We start from the raw sequence: 17,260 nt of genomic DNA on the forward strand, positions 1-17,260 counted from the left end.
CCCATCATTAGGCCCTGGGGAAAATTTGGCTTTCAAAAGACTGGGTGCTATAATAATTCAGCATTAGATACCCTTAATATTAATTGTAATAAATTCAAATTGAATAAAAATGTCAAATGATAATTTCATACAAAAATTAAAAACGGTTAACGATTGGTCTGTTTTTGACTAAATATGAACCAAGTGGTCAGTGAATTAAGCTCTGTGAACTGTATGGCACAGAGCTGTGTAAACGTGTGATACTACCACATTACTCATGCATTAACATTTAGAGGCATTTAGGCCAGAAAAAAAAAAAAAGTGAACAGCTGTAGAGACTAAGATGCAGATGCAGTAATTGAGGAGCTCACCTGTTTTCAAAGATGCCAACTAACAGCCTTAAAAGCACCAACAAGATGTTTCCATGACGTGAAGTGGCTAAAGAGCCGAAAATAACTGCCAGAGCATCTGTACGTAGAAAGGAGTAAGCGGCTCTCTTCTCAGTAGTTAAAAGAATTTAATATTTTGTATTTACCAAAAGGTGTGAAGTTATTTTACACTATCTTTTCATACTAATACTTTTTTGTGACTTTGCTGAGATTGTGGCAGTAAGTTTTAGTGGCCAATACAATAATGTACCATTTAGTGTAAGCATTTATTCTCCTCATAGAAACACTGGAGAATAAATATTTCATATTGTAGACTCAGTGGGAAAATGGGAAATGCAAATCTGACAGTAACCCATGCCTTTAATTCTAACTTGACCTTTGGAGTGCAGCTAGTGCACAGATACGCACAAAATTCCTGTTTTTCCAGCGATACTATATAAAGGAGTAATGTGTAACTGCAGTCTATGATTCACTTTATTAATGAAGTGCTGGCAGGTATGCCTAACACACATACTGCTTCAATAGCCCAGCCGGCCTTAATGGCTATAATAACTCTTTCACTAAGTATCAGAGGTCTGTGCAATGTCATCAGACCCCCTTTCATGAACACGTTTGCTTCCCCCCCACCACCACAGAGTTCTCTAAAATTTGCCAAGTGTTTTTTTTTTTTTTTTTTATGGCTTCCACATTAGCTTTGACCTTGTGAAGGTGAAAGGTGGAAACATGCACAAGAGTTTCTTTTGGTGTTTCAAATATTTACTATTCGCTACTCATAGCCAGCATTTTGTGTGGCCACCCCTAACTCCTGAAGCTTGATACTGCCACAGATAAAGGACCCACTGCTGAGAAGACAGCAATTATTAATGCCTGGTGTCTCTGCTTGTGGAGAAGATGGGGAAAAACTAAAACAATCACCATCAACCTGCCTACAGAGGATTTAAGTAATGAACAAAATAAGATTAATTAAATTCAGTGGCAAATTAAAGACTCTTAATTAAAGTGTATACCAAAACTTCTTCATGTTAAATTGTCTTAAACTAGAAGGCTGGTTGTTAGATGAGCTTTAGCTGTCACCAGGGACAGGTGGACATTACCATGGGAAGGCATAACCATAATGATTTTTGTGATTAGTACTTTAAAGCGAAATATAAAAGATCTTTCATCTCCTCTTGAAGTTGATAGCAGCGACTACACACTTGAAGAGAATTCAAAAGTGGAGGCAAGGGATTGGTCAAGGTTCAAAAGTTGGGATTAGCCAAAGCTTTCTCCCTTTTCAAGTGAGCGCGACCCAAAAAGCTGCATATGAATAATAACATTAAAACGGGCTCAATCTTACGCTGAGACTTGAGCCAACTGAGACTGGCTCAATCATCCCACTACTGTAAAATGAGCTGTTTGTTCTAGGTAACATTAATGACATGCATGTACTTAAGAATTTACTTCTAATTGCCTGAAGATCAAATGTCTGCAAAAAACAAAAACAGAAAAATCATCTTGGCTATACAGTACCTCTGAAGAGTTTGAGAAAATTGATCACTGACAGCAGATGTTGTTACTGTGAAACCACAAAGCTGTAAGATCATCTGTCGAATTTAACATGTTGTCTAATTAAGGTCTTTCACAAGGAATTTATTTTATCTAGTGTTTCAGAGCTAAAATGCTTGACCTGTGATAAACCCTCCTCATTTTTAATGTATATTTGCAATAAATACCAATTTTGACAGAATGTTTTTCAACTCTCATTGAACAAAAACAGGCTGTGAGGATTTAGACAGCTGACAGCACATCTAACACCTAACTGTTGAGAAGGAACCAAGCTTTAAGAAAAGCTACGGCAGAGACTAAATTAGCTAAAGGTAATGCCAAGATAAACACACTTAAGACAGAGATCAACCGAACTCCTTATAATATTATATGCTTTTTAAATTTAGGTAAGACTGTTGAAATTTCAGTGACTCCAGTTTTATTGCTGCAGCGAATGATGTAAGAATTAAAAGGACACTCCACAGGTAATACTTTACGTCTCTTACCCTAGATTCACCTATCTGAGCAGCGTTAGGCCAAGGACAAACTCAATAACTAAAGGGATCATTTTCGTTCCTTGGAGAGATTTGTAACTTTTTTTATTATATTGCTATTGATCTTGCTTTAAATGGAGGTTATAGGTTAAACCATGTGATGAGCAAAAGACATATTTTCTTGAGGGCAAGTGACCTGTTTGGTTGGTGTGTTTAAACCAGAAAGGTTAGATTCAGGCTACAGCATCCCCAGAGGGTGGGGGAACGGTTAAATATTGAACAGTTGACCATCTTCTCTTCTCTCTTCCCTTTCACTCATCACATTTTAGACCATAAAGCTGAGGCACACAGGAGAAATTAAAACATAATGCAAAGGTCTTTCCACTTATTGCAGAGTGAGCTTATTGATGACCTGTCGTATTAACTCGCTTTAGGAAAGAATTATAGCAACAATTTGGAATAAAGCGTAGAACAGAAAAAAAGAAATCATTACATCCTGGGGCTAGTGTTATGAATTACATGTAATAGCCCTTCTATTCATTAAATCTCAATGGCAAAGGACACTTTCAATCTTGAAGAAGCACCCACATCCAAAGACATACATGCACATAAACAGTCTAATTTTCATTTGTGACCATGAAGGTTTTTCACTCCAATTTTCATATTTCTGCATGTCTCCCTCAGGGGATTGTTGTTGTGCCATCTTGCTTCCTACATCATCACTCATTTCTGTGTGCGCTACTGTTTTTGCTGCTTTTATTCTGCACCTGACTCACACAATGTGGCTCACAAGGCAGCATAATGTAGGTAAAGACAGAAAATATCTGAAAAGCAGCAGCAATACGGTCTTGATTAAGTTACCAGAGGTGTCGAAATGATGTTATCTCATTGGCTTGTTCTTTGTTGTATTTTATTACTGTTTTGAAGAGGTTATGGATTTTGCAGAACATAGCGCTGCTTTGATAGATTGATTCTTGCATGAGACTTAATTAATTCATATGATTAATTATCTTGCTTTGCTTATAACTTCATGCTGTTACCCTGCTGACCACAATTTCTTTCCATGTCTGGAATACAGAAGGAAGTAGTTGAATATTCAAGATAGCATCCAAGTCAACATGTGAGCTTTATTGAATGATTAGCAGAAGTAATTTGTTTTCAGAATCTAATTAATTCACTCTGACCTAGCAAGCATTAATGCGCAAGGGCACACAAACACACACGTGTCTCTGTGACGTCTTTTCATTTCTGCCATTCCAACTCTCACATGCACGACGCTTGCATTCTTCAAGTGTACGCACATGTGTCTCTCAGCCCTCTGCTACAGCCTCCAGGGATTCTTTCATCTTGGCAGTACAGCAAGTATTAGATGCAGATTGGTGAATTTCCAGTCTCAGCCAAAAAGTTGGGTTTAATTGACTCATTCAACAAGCAAAGTCTGCAGGCACCTTTCACCGCTTGCTTTCTCTGTTTGGAGACACACTCATTCTTTTGTGCAAGTTGTACCTACCGTCGCAGCAAAGGAACTAATCCATAGCCTTTATGTTTCACGTAATGATGATCTCAGGTACACCCTTAAAATACCGTAGCGACAAAAGATATTACTGTATACACTGTTTTCAAAAAACAGAACATGCAAGGACAGTGCAGTTCAATAAGCTCATGCTTAAGCTGCTGCTATATTGATCTGAGCAACTCAAACCATTGCTTCACAGAGTTATATGTCAGATAAAGAGGAAAAAGAATAATCCAAAAGAAGAAAAAGATGCCTTTAGGGCATGAATTTTAATAATAACAAATTTAATACCAAGGAGAAAAGGGGGGAGACACAGAGATGTATGTTGAGCTCCAGTATGTAAATACAACTTGACTTGCTTGCTGAGTTCAAGGGCATCTGATCAATAGAGATTTTTCATTTAAAAGATTTCAACTTTAGATGAAAGGCAGTGCAGAGGATGATATACTGTCAGGGCAAAGAGAAGCTGTATATATGGTGTTTGCAGAATGAGATAAGGACACATATTACATGAAGACATTAGGGAAGATGCCTTTTTAACAAGCAGTACCATCTTCAATTAACCACACCAACCGAGTCAAACCTTTAGGTCCTTCAATCGCTCACCCATGATAGTCAGCTCCCTTTTTTGGATATTTAATTTCCCATTCACATTTTTATGCGGGAAATGAAGAAATTAGAGTTCATCACTTAATGTATGATTCTGAAGAAATTAAGGTCAGATCAGGCTGGTATGAAATGGAAGCGAATGAAGCAGGGGGCAGACTTCTCTTGTATGCTCATTATTTCTCTCCAGCTGAGTACTTGATGGAATATTTGAGCTTTTGCTTGAACTAATAATGTTCCTTTGCACATAATTTTCAAATCTGTGTACCACCTTTTTGGGATCTATCAAGTACTAAAAATTGTTTAGTCACATTCACGTGATGAATGGTGAACAGTGAATCACTTTGGAAGTCTGATCTAAAACATGCTGCATGCATGTTTTTCTTTTGACACATTATTTCAGAAATGTGACACTGTAATTACATAATTTAATCTGAGCAGATAACATAACTATATTATTTCCATCTTCCACCATTATACGCCCTTAAAAACCCACACATTATCACTGTCCTTTCACAGTAAACTCATATTGAGCCAGCATCAGTGAAACAGATCAGATTAGAAATTAGTGGGGCAGTTTGAGAGCAGCACTTTTGGTTCAGTCCAGTCAAGCAGTGGCTCACAGAAGCCCTGAACCCCTCTAATTTATTAAACAAGCCAAACTCACAAGGCCAGACGACAAGGAGAGTGTTATAAATATTAAAAGAGGAGTTTGCTCTGCCACGCTCTCATATTAAATCACACAGAGAGGAATGTATGTGCTCTTATTAAAAGATAATGCGTTCTGGAGCCGTAAAAATGTATAACTCTCCACTCTAGATTCCTTTCCTTCTTGTGTTTTTTTGTCTTTTTCTGTCTTTTTCCAGCTGAAATTTTAGCCTTTCCCTGTCCATCAATCTCTATTTTTTCCATTTCCTTTCTCTGTGTCTTTGTATGCCCTTGCTGCATTTCTGGGAGTAGCAGTGGACTAGAACAGAATGCGTAAGAACACACTAGGTAAACCATGTTTTGCACTTAAAGGCCAAAACACTCGAGTTAACTGCATTTACACTTTGTAAGTTATATGTCTTTAGGTCACAAGCTTCTGCTGCTTCATGAGTAAGTTCATGGAACAGCCTAAACTGCTGAGGGAAAAAAAAAAAAAAAAAAACACAAAATATATTGGCTTGTAAACCCTATGCTGATGTAGTACTGTACTCATGATGGGTTGTTTTAAAAGATCAAAAAGGATGCAAAAGAACCAGTTATTGTTTTTTTGACTGTGCATTCTTCATCCTTAACAAAACCTGGGGCTTAATTATTTATCAACCGATCACATGCTCATTTCTGTGAAAAAAAAAAAAAAAGTGATTTTGTCAGTTTCTACTTGTGCTTGAAGATGTGTGTACTGATCCTGACAAGGTGTACAACAAATTCCTACTGGGTGGCAAGTATACAGTAATTGCAGACAAAGAGACTCCTAAATTATAGACATCCAAACCACAACTCCAGTATCAAATATGTAATAGTGGCTATATTGTATACTACTGCTCCTGCTATTTATGTTTTGATAAATGACATTCAAGTGGTTTGTGTCAAATATCTAGTTTGTGTTCTGTAAATCTTTTATTTCCCCAACACGTTGCAAAAATCATGTCACTCTCTTGTCTCCACACTTTTGTGCTGACAACAGCCACAACTTCATTTCATACAATCCCCCCATGGGTGCACAGTGGGGAGCCCATGAGGATTTGTGCACACCACATCACTTGCGGTCTCGTAGAAACCACTTGTATGGCAGCAATGAAGCGTGGAAGTAACAGAAAAACTGAAACACAATGGATAACACAACATAAGCAGGTAGGATCACTGGAATGACACAGCCTGTGTCCATCAGTCTGTCCACATGCCTCTGATGACACCTTAGCAAATGCATTTTTTCCATTGATACTTTATTCCACAACAAGGAAACAAGACATTCAAAGGAGTGTGGCTGTCCATATTTAGCATTTTTAAGGCTTTTCTGTATGTAGCGTTATATGAGCCTACACCTGCATGTGCATATGGATATAGAACAGATGAGATTTATCATTGTGCAGTATCTGAAATTGTGCATATGCCACTTTGAACATTTAGTCTGTGCATGCATTGATAAACGAGATCGCTGGTGCCTACATTACCCACGGTCCAGCTCAATTGTTTGAAAGTTCGGAAGCCTATTAGAAAACAATAGTATTTACAATAAGAAGGTGTTTCAGCAATGTTTAGGAGAATGAGCTGTGGAACAAATCAGTGAAAGAGAAGTGTATTATCCTACACGACATACAGATACTTGTGACACTGATAGATCCACTATTGTGACATATACATATAACCGACTCTCCTCAGTAGCTGTCCTTCACAAAGAAGGAAGCTACAACCTTTTCAGAGCAAGAGCACAAGACCAGACATGTTCTGGAAGTGCCATGGGAATTTGATTACAACCCAGCCACGTAGATTTGACACAAACATATTGGATGGCCAATGTGTGCAGCAAACTGTAGACAGACATACGGCTGTACGTCATGGCATGTTTGTGGTTGCACTGGGATGTGACAGCCGGACTGAAGCGCAGCAGTCAGACGGTGCGTGTATATGATGGTAAAAAAACATTCCCTGTCCTGACAGATAGAGGTGAAGAGACACAGCCATGTGTGTAACTAAACGCCAGAGTCCTTGCCCTGCTGGGCCGTGCCAGGGGAACATTCCTCTACTCTCTGGTCCACTGACCAAGCAGAACTGCAGCACAGTGAAACCATGCTACACACATCTGTGTGTATGAGCGTTCTTGTTGGTGTGTGTGTGTGTGTGTGTGTGTGTGTGTGTGTGTGTGTGTGTGTGTGTGTGTGTGTGTGTGTGTGTGTGTGCGCGTTTGTCCACTGGGAGGCAGCGAAGTGTGACGGCCTGGTCACTCAGACGATGGAGAGTTATGGAGCGAGAGCAAGCCAGCTGTTCAATTTGGCCACATGGGCGGACAGAGAAAGAAAAGGAGAATACTGAAGAGAAACAGTGTCAATGTATGACGTGCACTGTATGTCTAAACTAGCCTTCTATAACCACTCACCCCTCTCTGACATTGCCATATTTTAGTTATGAGTCCAGACACACACACAAACACACACACACGCACACACACACAGAAAGTGACATGGTTGTGTATGGCATGCCCTGGCACTCAGAGGAGGAGATCGAAATCAGTGCTAATTCCTCACTGATATAAATAATACAGATATTCCATTAACCATCTCCCCCAGCGCTGTCAATGTCAACTTTTTAAATTCACCTATAGAGTGTCCACACTGTCAGTAGCACATCCTTACCTTGAACAGGCTGCAAGGCAGACTTTTTGGAAAAGTCGAGGTGAATAAAGGAAATAAGCTACTGTTGAAAGAAGAAGAACCCTTTGATGGGTTTTTGCATGAGGTTTCGCAAACAGGCTCATCATTCAGATTCTTCACTCTTTCATGACTTGACCATCAGTTGTACTGCTTTTCCAAAAGCTGAGGATGTGTAACAACTCTCTGACACCTAATTCATTTTCCTAACAACAATCCTCCATCGCCAAGACAGAGAAAAAGATTGATCTTTCCTTTTTATTTTCCATGTGATGATTTATTTACTGTGTACTAGTCTTCCATTGCTGCCCCGGTCTGCATGTTGGGGACTCCTGCGGCACCGTGGGGGTGGTCCTGAATTATTCACGTCTTTTTCCCCAAGTCTCTCTTTCATTCTTTTTCCATCATTTAGCAGGGTGAATGTGTCGCTGCCTACAGCCGCTCTTTGTGTCAAAGTGGTGCACATCTCTTTTCCTCTCTGTGTCTCTGTTTTATTATTCTCAGAGCCAGGCAGCTCTGCTCAGATTGCATGATGTAAAAGGAGAGACGAATGGCAGCAGCGTAAAACAATCATTAGAGCACGGACAAGATAGAAATAACCTACCGTTCCTCCTTGCACTGTTTTGTATTGGCTGCCTTTTGCTGTTCCTCTGCCCTCACCTAAACAATGCCTTCACCTGCTCTCTTTGTTTCGCTCTTTCTGTCTTTCCTCAGATCCCAATGCCCTGGGGCAGCACAGCACTGACCACGCCTTGATCGGAGGAGTGGTGGCTGTAGTGGTCTTTGTCACCTTGTGTTTAATCATTGTCCTGGGAAGATACCTGGCCAGGCATAAAGGTAAAACCACAGTGGACCACACCTGAGTCTCTCAAGGCTCACAAACCTAGAGAAGCATGTCCTATGTGTTCCCCTTAGAAATCGGTGTCTATCCCCAATTCCCAAGTTACAAGTGCACGACAAACCTGAAGGTTTTGAACAAAGAATGAAGGCAGAGTCTTGCACACACAGGAAGCAATGATGGACATGTGCCTCTGATGTGTGGTGCATTAGGATGCAATTACTGCAGTGCACAAATCACACATTGGGTTAGAATTTTCTTCTTCTTTTCCAAAACAATCCAAAAATGTTAAATAATTATTTAATATAATAATATTATATTGGGGTAATGACATTATTGCACACACAAATTGCACTCCTGTTCTCAGTCTTAACTCACTCAAATCTTAACACAGATTATGGGTACTTTGCAAACCAAGCTGCTAATAGCTAATTTGTAATTCTAATTAAGTCAAATTCCCAAAATAAACAAATGTATCCAAAATTAATAAAGCAAGTTGTATCCCTTACGGCCAAGAACTGACTGACTTCCTTTTTACACCCTCCAAAGTATTAAGGGCTCTGCACGCAAAACCAAATACATAGAACCACTCAAAAGCAAACTGATGACATTTCCGAGCAGGCCGGTTAATTCTGAAAAAACACAATATATGGCATTAGTGGCTAATACAGTCAGAGCTCTGCTAAAGAAAAAGATGCAAACAAAATGAGCAAAATGATTCTGTGCTTATTTACAAGTCTGTACACTCTTACTGTGCTGTGTTTACATATCCTGTACTATCCTACAGTCTCATCATTGTGAATATGAATAATGTAGCATTACTGATGTCTTCAAATCTGTTTTTCTCCTCAGGCTGCAAAAACCATGCAGGGCTGCTCAGTATTTGTTTTCCTTGATACAGGTTTGGTTTTTTTTTCCCCGTTTCCTCAGGAACGTACTTGACAAACGAGGCCAAAGGAGCGGACGATGCGCCCGACGCCGACACAGCCATCATCAACGCTGAGGGCAACCACGCACATGCGGAAGAAAAGAAAGAATACTTCATTTAGACTGCAGAGGGAGCAGTGCAGCTCGCTCCTTCCCCTTTCCCTCTTTCGGTCTCTGTATCTTTTTCGCTCTTTCTGTCTCTCCTTTTCTTCTCCACCTCTTGACCCCCGTCCCTGCGTGACAATGAGGAACCTGCAGGCTGTCCACAGACAGAGAAGTTCCCCAAGTGTTTTCTTCTTATCGCCTTTTGTTGAGCTCATTTCTGTCACTTACATCTTTTATTTTCAGTTTGGCAGCTGGTTTTCACAGGCAGCTTGCTGTAGCTGCTGAAGTTGCCCCCTTTTCTCATATTTCTCCTCTTGAAATCTGTTTATCTACCATGACTGCTTCTTACATGACCCCTTGTTCATCTTCTCTCCAATTTCCCTCCAAGCAGACACCCAAATACATTCTATATTCCCACCCCCTTGTTCACACACATTCACATATCGTATCTCACATCAACACGGTGCCTAAAAATACAGACGCCATTGAACTTCTGTCAATGCCTTCATGTATCACCTGTCAGTAGCAATGTAAATGCTTTATAGATGGTTAACTGGACCATTATTTCATTGCTTAGCTCACAGCTTTTGATTATGCATTGCATTTTTTTTATTATTATTATTTGAATGAAGATCTGTGCTGTTTACGCCTTATACATCCCTATCACACTGAATATGGTACCTTTAGATGACCCACCTCCCTCAACCCCATCCCTTCTAAATAGACTTGTAATTAAACAGTTGACCCTTGTAAGATAAGAAGAAGGTTTTGTGTAACACGGTAACAAAGTGTGTCAGAAAAAGTGTATAATACAATTTTCATTATTAGGGGTAGGGGTAATAAAGGGTAGTGTGGTATTGTTTAGAGCAGAGAATACACCAAAAATATATGAACAATGCTAGATGAAGCATTCCATCAAATAAAGTCAATCAGATACAGTATATACAACCATTTGCTAAAATCTGCCGTCCCTATGTACTTTTGTCTGTATATTCCTGCACTGTATAGGTTGCAGTTTTAGCACCACCACCTTCAGTGTCCTCTTCACAGCTTACAGTAGATTGTTTCTCACATAAAGGGTTCAGGTGTATAGAAAGAGTTCCTCTCTCTAAAAGCTGTATAAATTGTATTCAAGTGAGTTTAGCTTTTATCTTTCAAGATTTCTGTTTGTATTTATGTCACACTGTCACATTTTGAGGTTTAATGACCCCATGGATTGCAGAATTACCCATCAGGACTCGATATGAAACAAAAACAAGGACATGGTTACAGTATGTAGATGAATTGTAGTGTTAATTTTTGTCTTTCCTTTGAGTAATGTCATTTTAATTTATGCCTCTTGTAAGCTTGAGGTCCTGGCAGCTTTTCACAGTGGTTTGTATATAAATTTCTGATCAATTATTAGCTCATAAATAAGCAACCATCAAATTATTATTTAATATAAAAAAAAAATAGTGGTGACATTAGCTTAACTCAAATCTAATTCTAGTGTTTGTATTGCCACCTCCACATTTCTGTTCTACCAGTTTCTAACAATTTAGTTGAACTGCAGATATGCATTCGCACCTCTCAGACTGCTTAACTGCTCTTCTTATTTCAGTTTTGTCGGAGTCACTCTGCATGAGGTGAACTTTGAGTTCTATTTCATGGGGTCTTCAAGCAAAAAGAAAAAAAAAAGAAAAGAAAAAAAAAACAAAGGGAAACTGTGCGTGTGTGTTGGGTCATAGATCTGCAGGGGCCTCCTTTCCAATCCTAAAAACTGAAGACGAATAGAGAAGCACAAAACATTTCTCAATGAGTAAGTGTGTTACTTTGCGAACTACTAGAGCGCCTTGGAAATGGTTCTTCTATTCATATGGGTAATAGAAAGATGACAAAGGCTGTATTTGATTCAATTCTGGAGAAAAATACAGCACATCCTTTTGAAAATGTAAGCTGAATCATGTTTTTATATAAAAATAAATGTTTCTGATATTTTTCGTTGAAATGGTTCTAAGCTCCCTGCTGTATATTGCGTCTGCTAAAATGTGGTTGATTGTGAAAATTGCTGTTAACTTCTGGACTCCCGTATTCCTTCAAATTTGTATATTAGCCACCTTGTCTATTTACATTTTTCATCACATAATCCCTATTAGAAAACAAACAAATGGATTTTGTTTTGGTACAAGGCATGTATATAATGTGTGAGGACTAATCATTAGTAATGCACATTATCATAATTTTATTTTTATTATATTCTTTTTCATGCTTAATTTAAATTTGAAGCTATTTAAGAGAAAACCACAATGAAATTTATTTCTAATTTAATTTTGGAGAATAGTTGGCTTCTTGTGTTTGTGGGATGCTGTAAAGGGGTTACAGATCTGAAGGATTTGGTATTTTCAAAAATGTGATTAGTAAAACAAAAATAAATGAATAAATAAATAAAAAGAACTAAATTACAGAATTCAGTGACAAAATGTGATTGTGTCCAAAGAAGAAAATGTGCATCTGTCTTCGCCTAATCCTCAAAGTGCAAATTAGAATTGAAACGTATTAAAAAAACATTATCTTTATGTTGGAGGCAATGAAAGTTTCACACACACCAAGTCAGACGTAACACATTCTAGTAAATGACCTCCATTTCTTTTCATATGTCACTGCTATTAGTCTTTCATCCGTTTGCAGGAATTTGGCTGATTTACTTTCCTGCGAAAGTGCGATAAACACTGAGGCCTTTGGAACAAAAGACCTTAAGGCAAGGCACTAATCTACTAAGAGGGAGCAAATTATTACCAAGGGCAATAAAATAGTGGGCCCAGCTGTCTCCAATACGGTGGCCAATTTACAACATTATGCAAATAAGGTCAGCAACTAAGGTCTTTCTCTATGTGCTGTAATTCAAGCACTGCTGGAGTGAATTACAAGTTAGGCGCTCATTAGATCAATCACCTCAGTTTTTGCCCATCACCACTGATGACAGGTTGCACTCTATGTTTTGACTACATATTGTTTGTTTGTTTTTTTAAAAAAACGCAGAAACTTTTCCCATATTTTACCATTTCACTTCAATCAATATACCGTTCATAGGTGTCAGTTCAGCATCACCAGACACCTTCAGCAGATCCAGACTGGACTGTTCTAGACTGGTGTATATGATAAATGCGTAGAGATAAAATGATCACGATAACGTAGTGTCTTCTTTTTTTTTTTTTTTTTCTTCTTCTATCTACTACTTTTCATTGTGTCTTCAATCAATGCCAGTGTCAATCATATTCTCTGTTGCGTTATGCCTGTGTATACACCTTAATAATAAGACAGTAGTCAGATTTATTGAATCTGAGGTGAGAGAAACAGGCTGATTGGTTTTTATTAAATGAACACTCACAAATAAACAGGTCTGCAATGACAAATTGGTTTTTGCATTAGAAATGAGACAGGTGCCATTTACTGAATTATGCACTCTGACTAATTTGATGGATATTTCTTAGAGATGGTGAAATGTTTGGGTTTTTTTTTGTTTTTCGTTCTAAAAACCACATGTAAATATATGTTCATGATAGTAATGAGCTAATTTGTTGCAAATGGCTTTTTATAATAGTTAGACCAAACTTGAATCTTCTTTAATTTGTTATTTTAACAGCCTGGCACATACCATCATGCACTATTTTATTATGACAAAATCGACTATAGGTAGCTCTATTACACCTTGGGGTCAGTTATTAGTCGTATTTTATTGTTCTTGCTGGTTGAAACTAAGCTTTAAACCTGTTGCCTCCTTGCTTTTCTAGCATATATTGGTTCAATTAATATCCACTATCATGGGCCTCTAATTTCATCCTGGCGGCAAGACAGTATTATCACTACTCAGCGCCATTTTTAGTGAGCACAGATCCATTTTTTGGATTTGTCTCTGTTTGATAATGTCCCAGCATCAAATACACCCACTTTGTTCATTGGAAGGTGGGTGTTGTGAAGCTGAGGTTATGTATTTATATAGATTAAGCCACACATACTTGTAGTAATGTTGGCATTACATTGCATACTACTTTTATGCTGGCAAAGGCACATACAGACCTGCATGAAATCAGAGGGGGGAAAAAAAAAAATTGATGTATGCTGAGTTTGGCCTCTTTCACTGTGAAAAAAACCAAAAAAAAAACCAAAAAAAAAAAAAAAACTTCTTTACATATTTGAATGTAATTAAAATAATTTGTACTGGGTTAAATTTATGGGGGATTTATACCAGACCTGTTCCAGGACTTCTTGTAAATTGTTGGATTATTGTGCTTCAGCTGATTGCAATCTGCAGTCATCATACAGCAGCAAATATCCTGTGTGTACGCTCCAGGAAACAGATAATAATAAAAACAAGATTTATCAAACTTTATCAAAAGCTACTGTCAGTGTTAAGTGCACTGATATTCCTGAAATAACATCATATCATAAGATTTCAATGTACATTCAACTACAAAAAAGGGGGCCGTGGGGGGGTTGCATGAGAATATCCATGCATGCAGTATCTGAGGAGATGTTTACTTGTGCCTTGCGACTCTGCACCTCCAGTTTGTTCCTTCACCCTCCTCCTTCTCCTTTTAAAGATGAGCCAATGTGACTGAAACTAAACTCCACACTCTGATGCTGCATTGTGTATTCATCCTGCAACACTGTGCACTGGAGCAAATCTACTCACAAAATATTACAGGCTGTCTTGCACATACATGCATTTGGCCCCATGTTTGCACTAGTACTTGTCCCCAGTTTCAGGAAATTAGAGGCCCATGTCAATTAAAAATATCAACTGTATCCCTCATTATAAAAGGATGCATACAAAAGTAATGCCCCCACTTTGAGTCATAAATATATCTAAAATATTTTACTTTTTTTAATGTCTTGGTTTACATTTTGTTCTAATGATTCTACTTAGCACAGAAGTGACAGTGTCATGAGAGCATGACGTGACCCGTCAAAATGAGGAACTCTCCTCCTCTGACCTTTCATCTGTCTTTGCTGTACAATTTGGCTTTAGCGCACTTCTTTGTTCCTCTTCAACAGTGGCACTAGAATCAATCAGCCCAGTCTCCATATTGTCACAGTGATGACAGAAACGTGACACAATCGCATGTAATGATGTTTGTTTTTTTTTTTCTTCCCAATTTCTTTATATCCGTTTCTTTTGTTTTGCATCTCAGGAATATTTTTAATTTAGGGATTTCTTTTTTGTTTGTTTGTTTTCTGTCTTAAAATGGGGACTTGCGAGCACTTCTCACTCTGCTAGGCCCTGTATGACACCATGTATTTGTTGAGTTCAAAATTATCACAATGTTAATAAAATTATTCAGTGATTCTTCAGTAATCCTGTCATCTTGCTGTCATTGGGATATTAGACTAAGGAAGCTGTTTGATATTATCACTGACTTGAAATACTGAGATTTAGAAATATGCTGCAAATATTCATTAGTTTCAGGAACAATAGAAAAGGTGTTTATACACAGTGTTATCTAATTTTAGCCTATGGTATGTAAGCAAGTCAATGCTTTTGTCCTCGTTTATCTTGTAGCACCGAGCATCTTTATATCAGTCTTTAGATGGAGTTACAACGCACTATCACTCACTGAATACAAAATATCCACAGTAAAAATGAGTAAAGATCAGGATTAATAGTTAGACACATGAGTTCAGCTGCTGGTGTATCTTGGTTGAAATAAAGGGTTTCATATCAAGCTGTACTGACAGGACTTGATTCAATATATAGCACCATAATAAAGGTGTTTTTCTCCCATTGTCTGTGGGATTTATTATATTTAATTTAGTTTGTTCCTATGTATGAAATGAAAATTGTTGAATAAATAGTTGCCAAAACATCTGTATGAGCCTGATTCTATTTTTGTTACTAAATACTACAGCTTTGAAAACACCTGAATTCACAAGGATCAATACGCACACACGTCTCACTATAGTTGTGAGGACATTCATTGACATAATGCGTTCCCTAGACCCTAACCATCACAACTGAATGCCTAACCCTAACCTAAACCTAATTCTAACCCTAAAACCAAGTCATAACCCACAAAAGGTTGTGAGGACTGACCAAAATGTCCTCACAAGAATGGTATCAGAGTAAAATGTGTCCATACAAGCACGCACACACACACACACACATTCATGAATTTATATTATCAAGAATAATTCATGTTGTGTCTTGGCCCCCCTGACTGTGCTCTGTGGTGGCATTATGGTCCCATTCAGTTCACTGTGTGGAGTCTTTCAGCTGTCTATAAAATAGTAATAGTAAAAAAATGAGGAAAAGAGTAAAGTCCATGTTGCTGGGGGGAAAAACACCTGCAGATTGTGGACTTTGAGGAGAAAAAAAAAAAATTTCTGAAGCTGACAACTTAAAGTTTCTCTCAAGCGTCGCTTCATGCACGAACCCTCACTTATATCCGCAATGATCCTCTCAAACCAATTCCAATGACACCTTGTAGGAAAATGTAAGCCACAATAATAAGCATATCTTCTTCAGTTTTACACTTTTCCTATGGCTTTACATTTCATTACGGTAAACCCCTAAACTTGAGCTTTCATTGTATAGGTCAACAATGAGATCAAGTGTAAAAGCCCTTAGATCAGATCTCAGGTACCTGTTGAGAATAGAGCTATATCTGGTGATGGTAAAGTGAAAATACTTTTGATCTTGACTGTGTGCCTTTCATCGTCTCTGTTCCTACAGCATCAGGCAAGTGCAGAATGTACATAAGTGTAAGAAAAGATGGAGCACATAAAAAGGGATGTGAGATTATGAAAACCGAGAGACGGGGAGAAGCGGGATGCAACTGAGCTTGATAGACAGGAGCGAGAGGTATCCACCTTTTTTCACTGAGTCAGAAGATGATGACTGAGGGGGGAATTAAGTAATGGCAATAAAATGTCATGTTAGACTGAAGAAAGCAGCTGCAATCAGCCCACCTGTCTGGAATAAATACAACCTGGAGGAGCACTGCACGTCTGCAGCTAAGGTGTGATGATTCTCCTGATGAAAAGTGAGGGGTCAGTGAAAAACTCAATTACCACTCAATCCATCAGAGCAGTTTTGTGAGCTGGGACAGGAAGGTCGAAGAAGACCAGACAGAATTTTTTTGCATTAATGCATTTTTTTTTTTTTTTTTTTTTTCTCATTCTTACTTACTGTCAAGCAGGTTTTGCAGCCAGTAATTTCCAGTGTTTGTGTTCCCTGGAGAAAATGATGTTTAAACTTTTCCAAAACTGCTTAAAGTTTTTCATTTATTATATTTCAGTTTTGTTAGACGGTAGAGACAGGACAGATGGAAGAGACAGGTGGGATGGAAGACAACAATGGATTTGAAGCCATGCGATGAATAAATACCATGCATCATAGTCCAATGAGCTGTCACAAAACCCAACCCCACCACTGTATTTTCGTATGTCAATAGCCCTGCCAATGTGATGTTTCATGGCCAATCACACCCTAAATGTAATGTTAAAGTAAATATTACTATAACAACACATACCTCCAATTAGCCTAAATACCT

The 17,260-nt window shown here is 38.3% G+C and overlaps 1 protein-coding gene across 3 annotated transcripts in view; it reads left to right on the plus strand.

The window, feature by feature from the left end:
• Positions 1-12,754, plus strand: part of cadm2a (cell adhesion molecule 2a) — a 182,654-nt gene extending 169,900 nt beyond the window's left edge. For all 3 annotated transcript variants that reach the window (XM_026329353.1, XM_026329354.1, XM_026329355.1), the window contains 2 exons: positions 8,576-8,698; positions 9,630-12,754. In XM_026329353.1, coding sequence (XP_026185138.1) covers positions 8,576-8,698; positions 9,630-9,748 — 242 coding nt within the window. In that variant the 3' untranslated portion in view covers positions 9,749-12,754. The remainder of the gene's footprint in view (positions 1-8,575; positions 8,699-9,629) is intronic.
• Positions 12,755-17,260: the final 4,506 nt, after the last annotated feature.

The sequence above is a fragment of the Mastacembelus armatus genome, chromosome 14 (assembly GCF_900324485.2).
Source record: "Mastacembelus armatus chromosome 14, fMasArm1.2, whole genome shotgun sequence".
Lineage (NCBI taxonomy): Eukaryota > Metazoa > Chordata > Actinopteri > Synbranchiformes > Mastacembelidae > Mastacembelus > Mastacembelus armatus.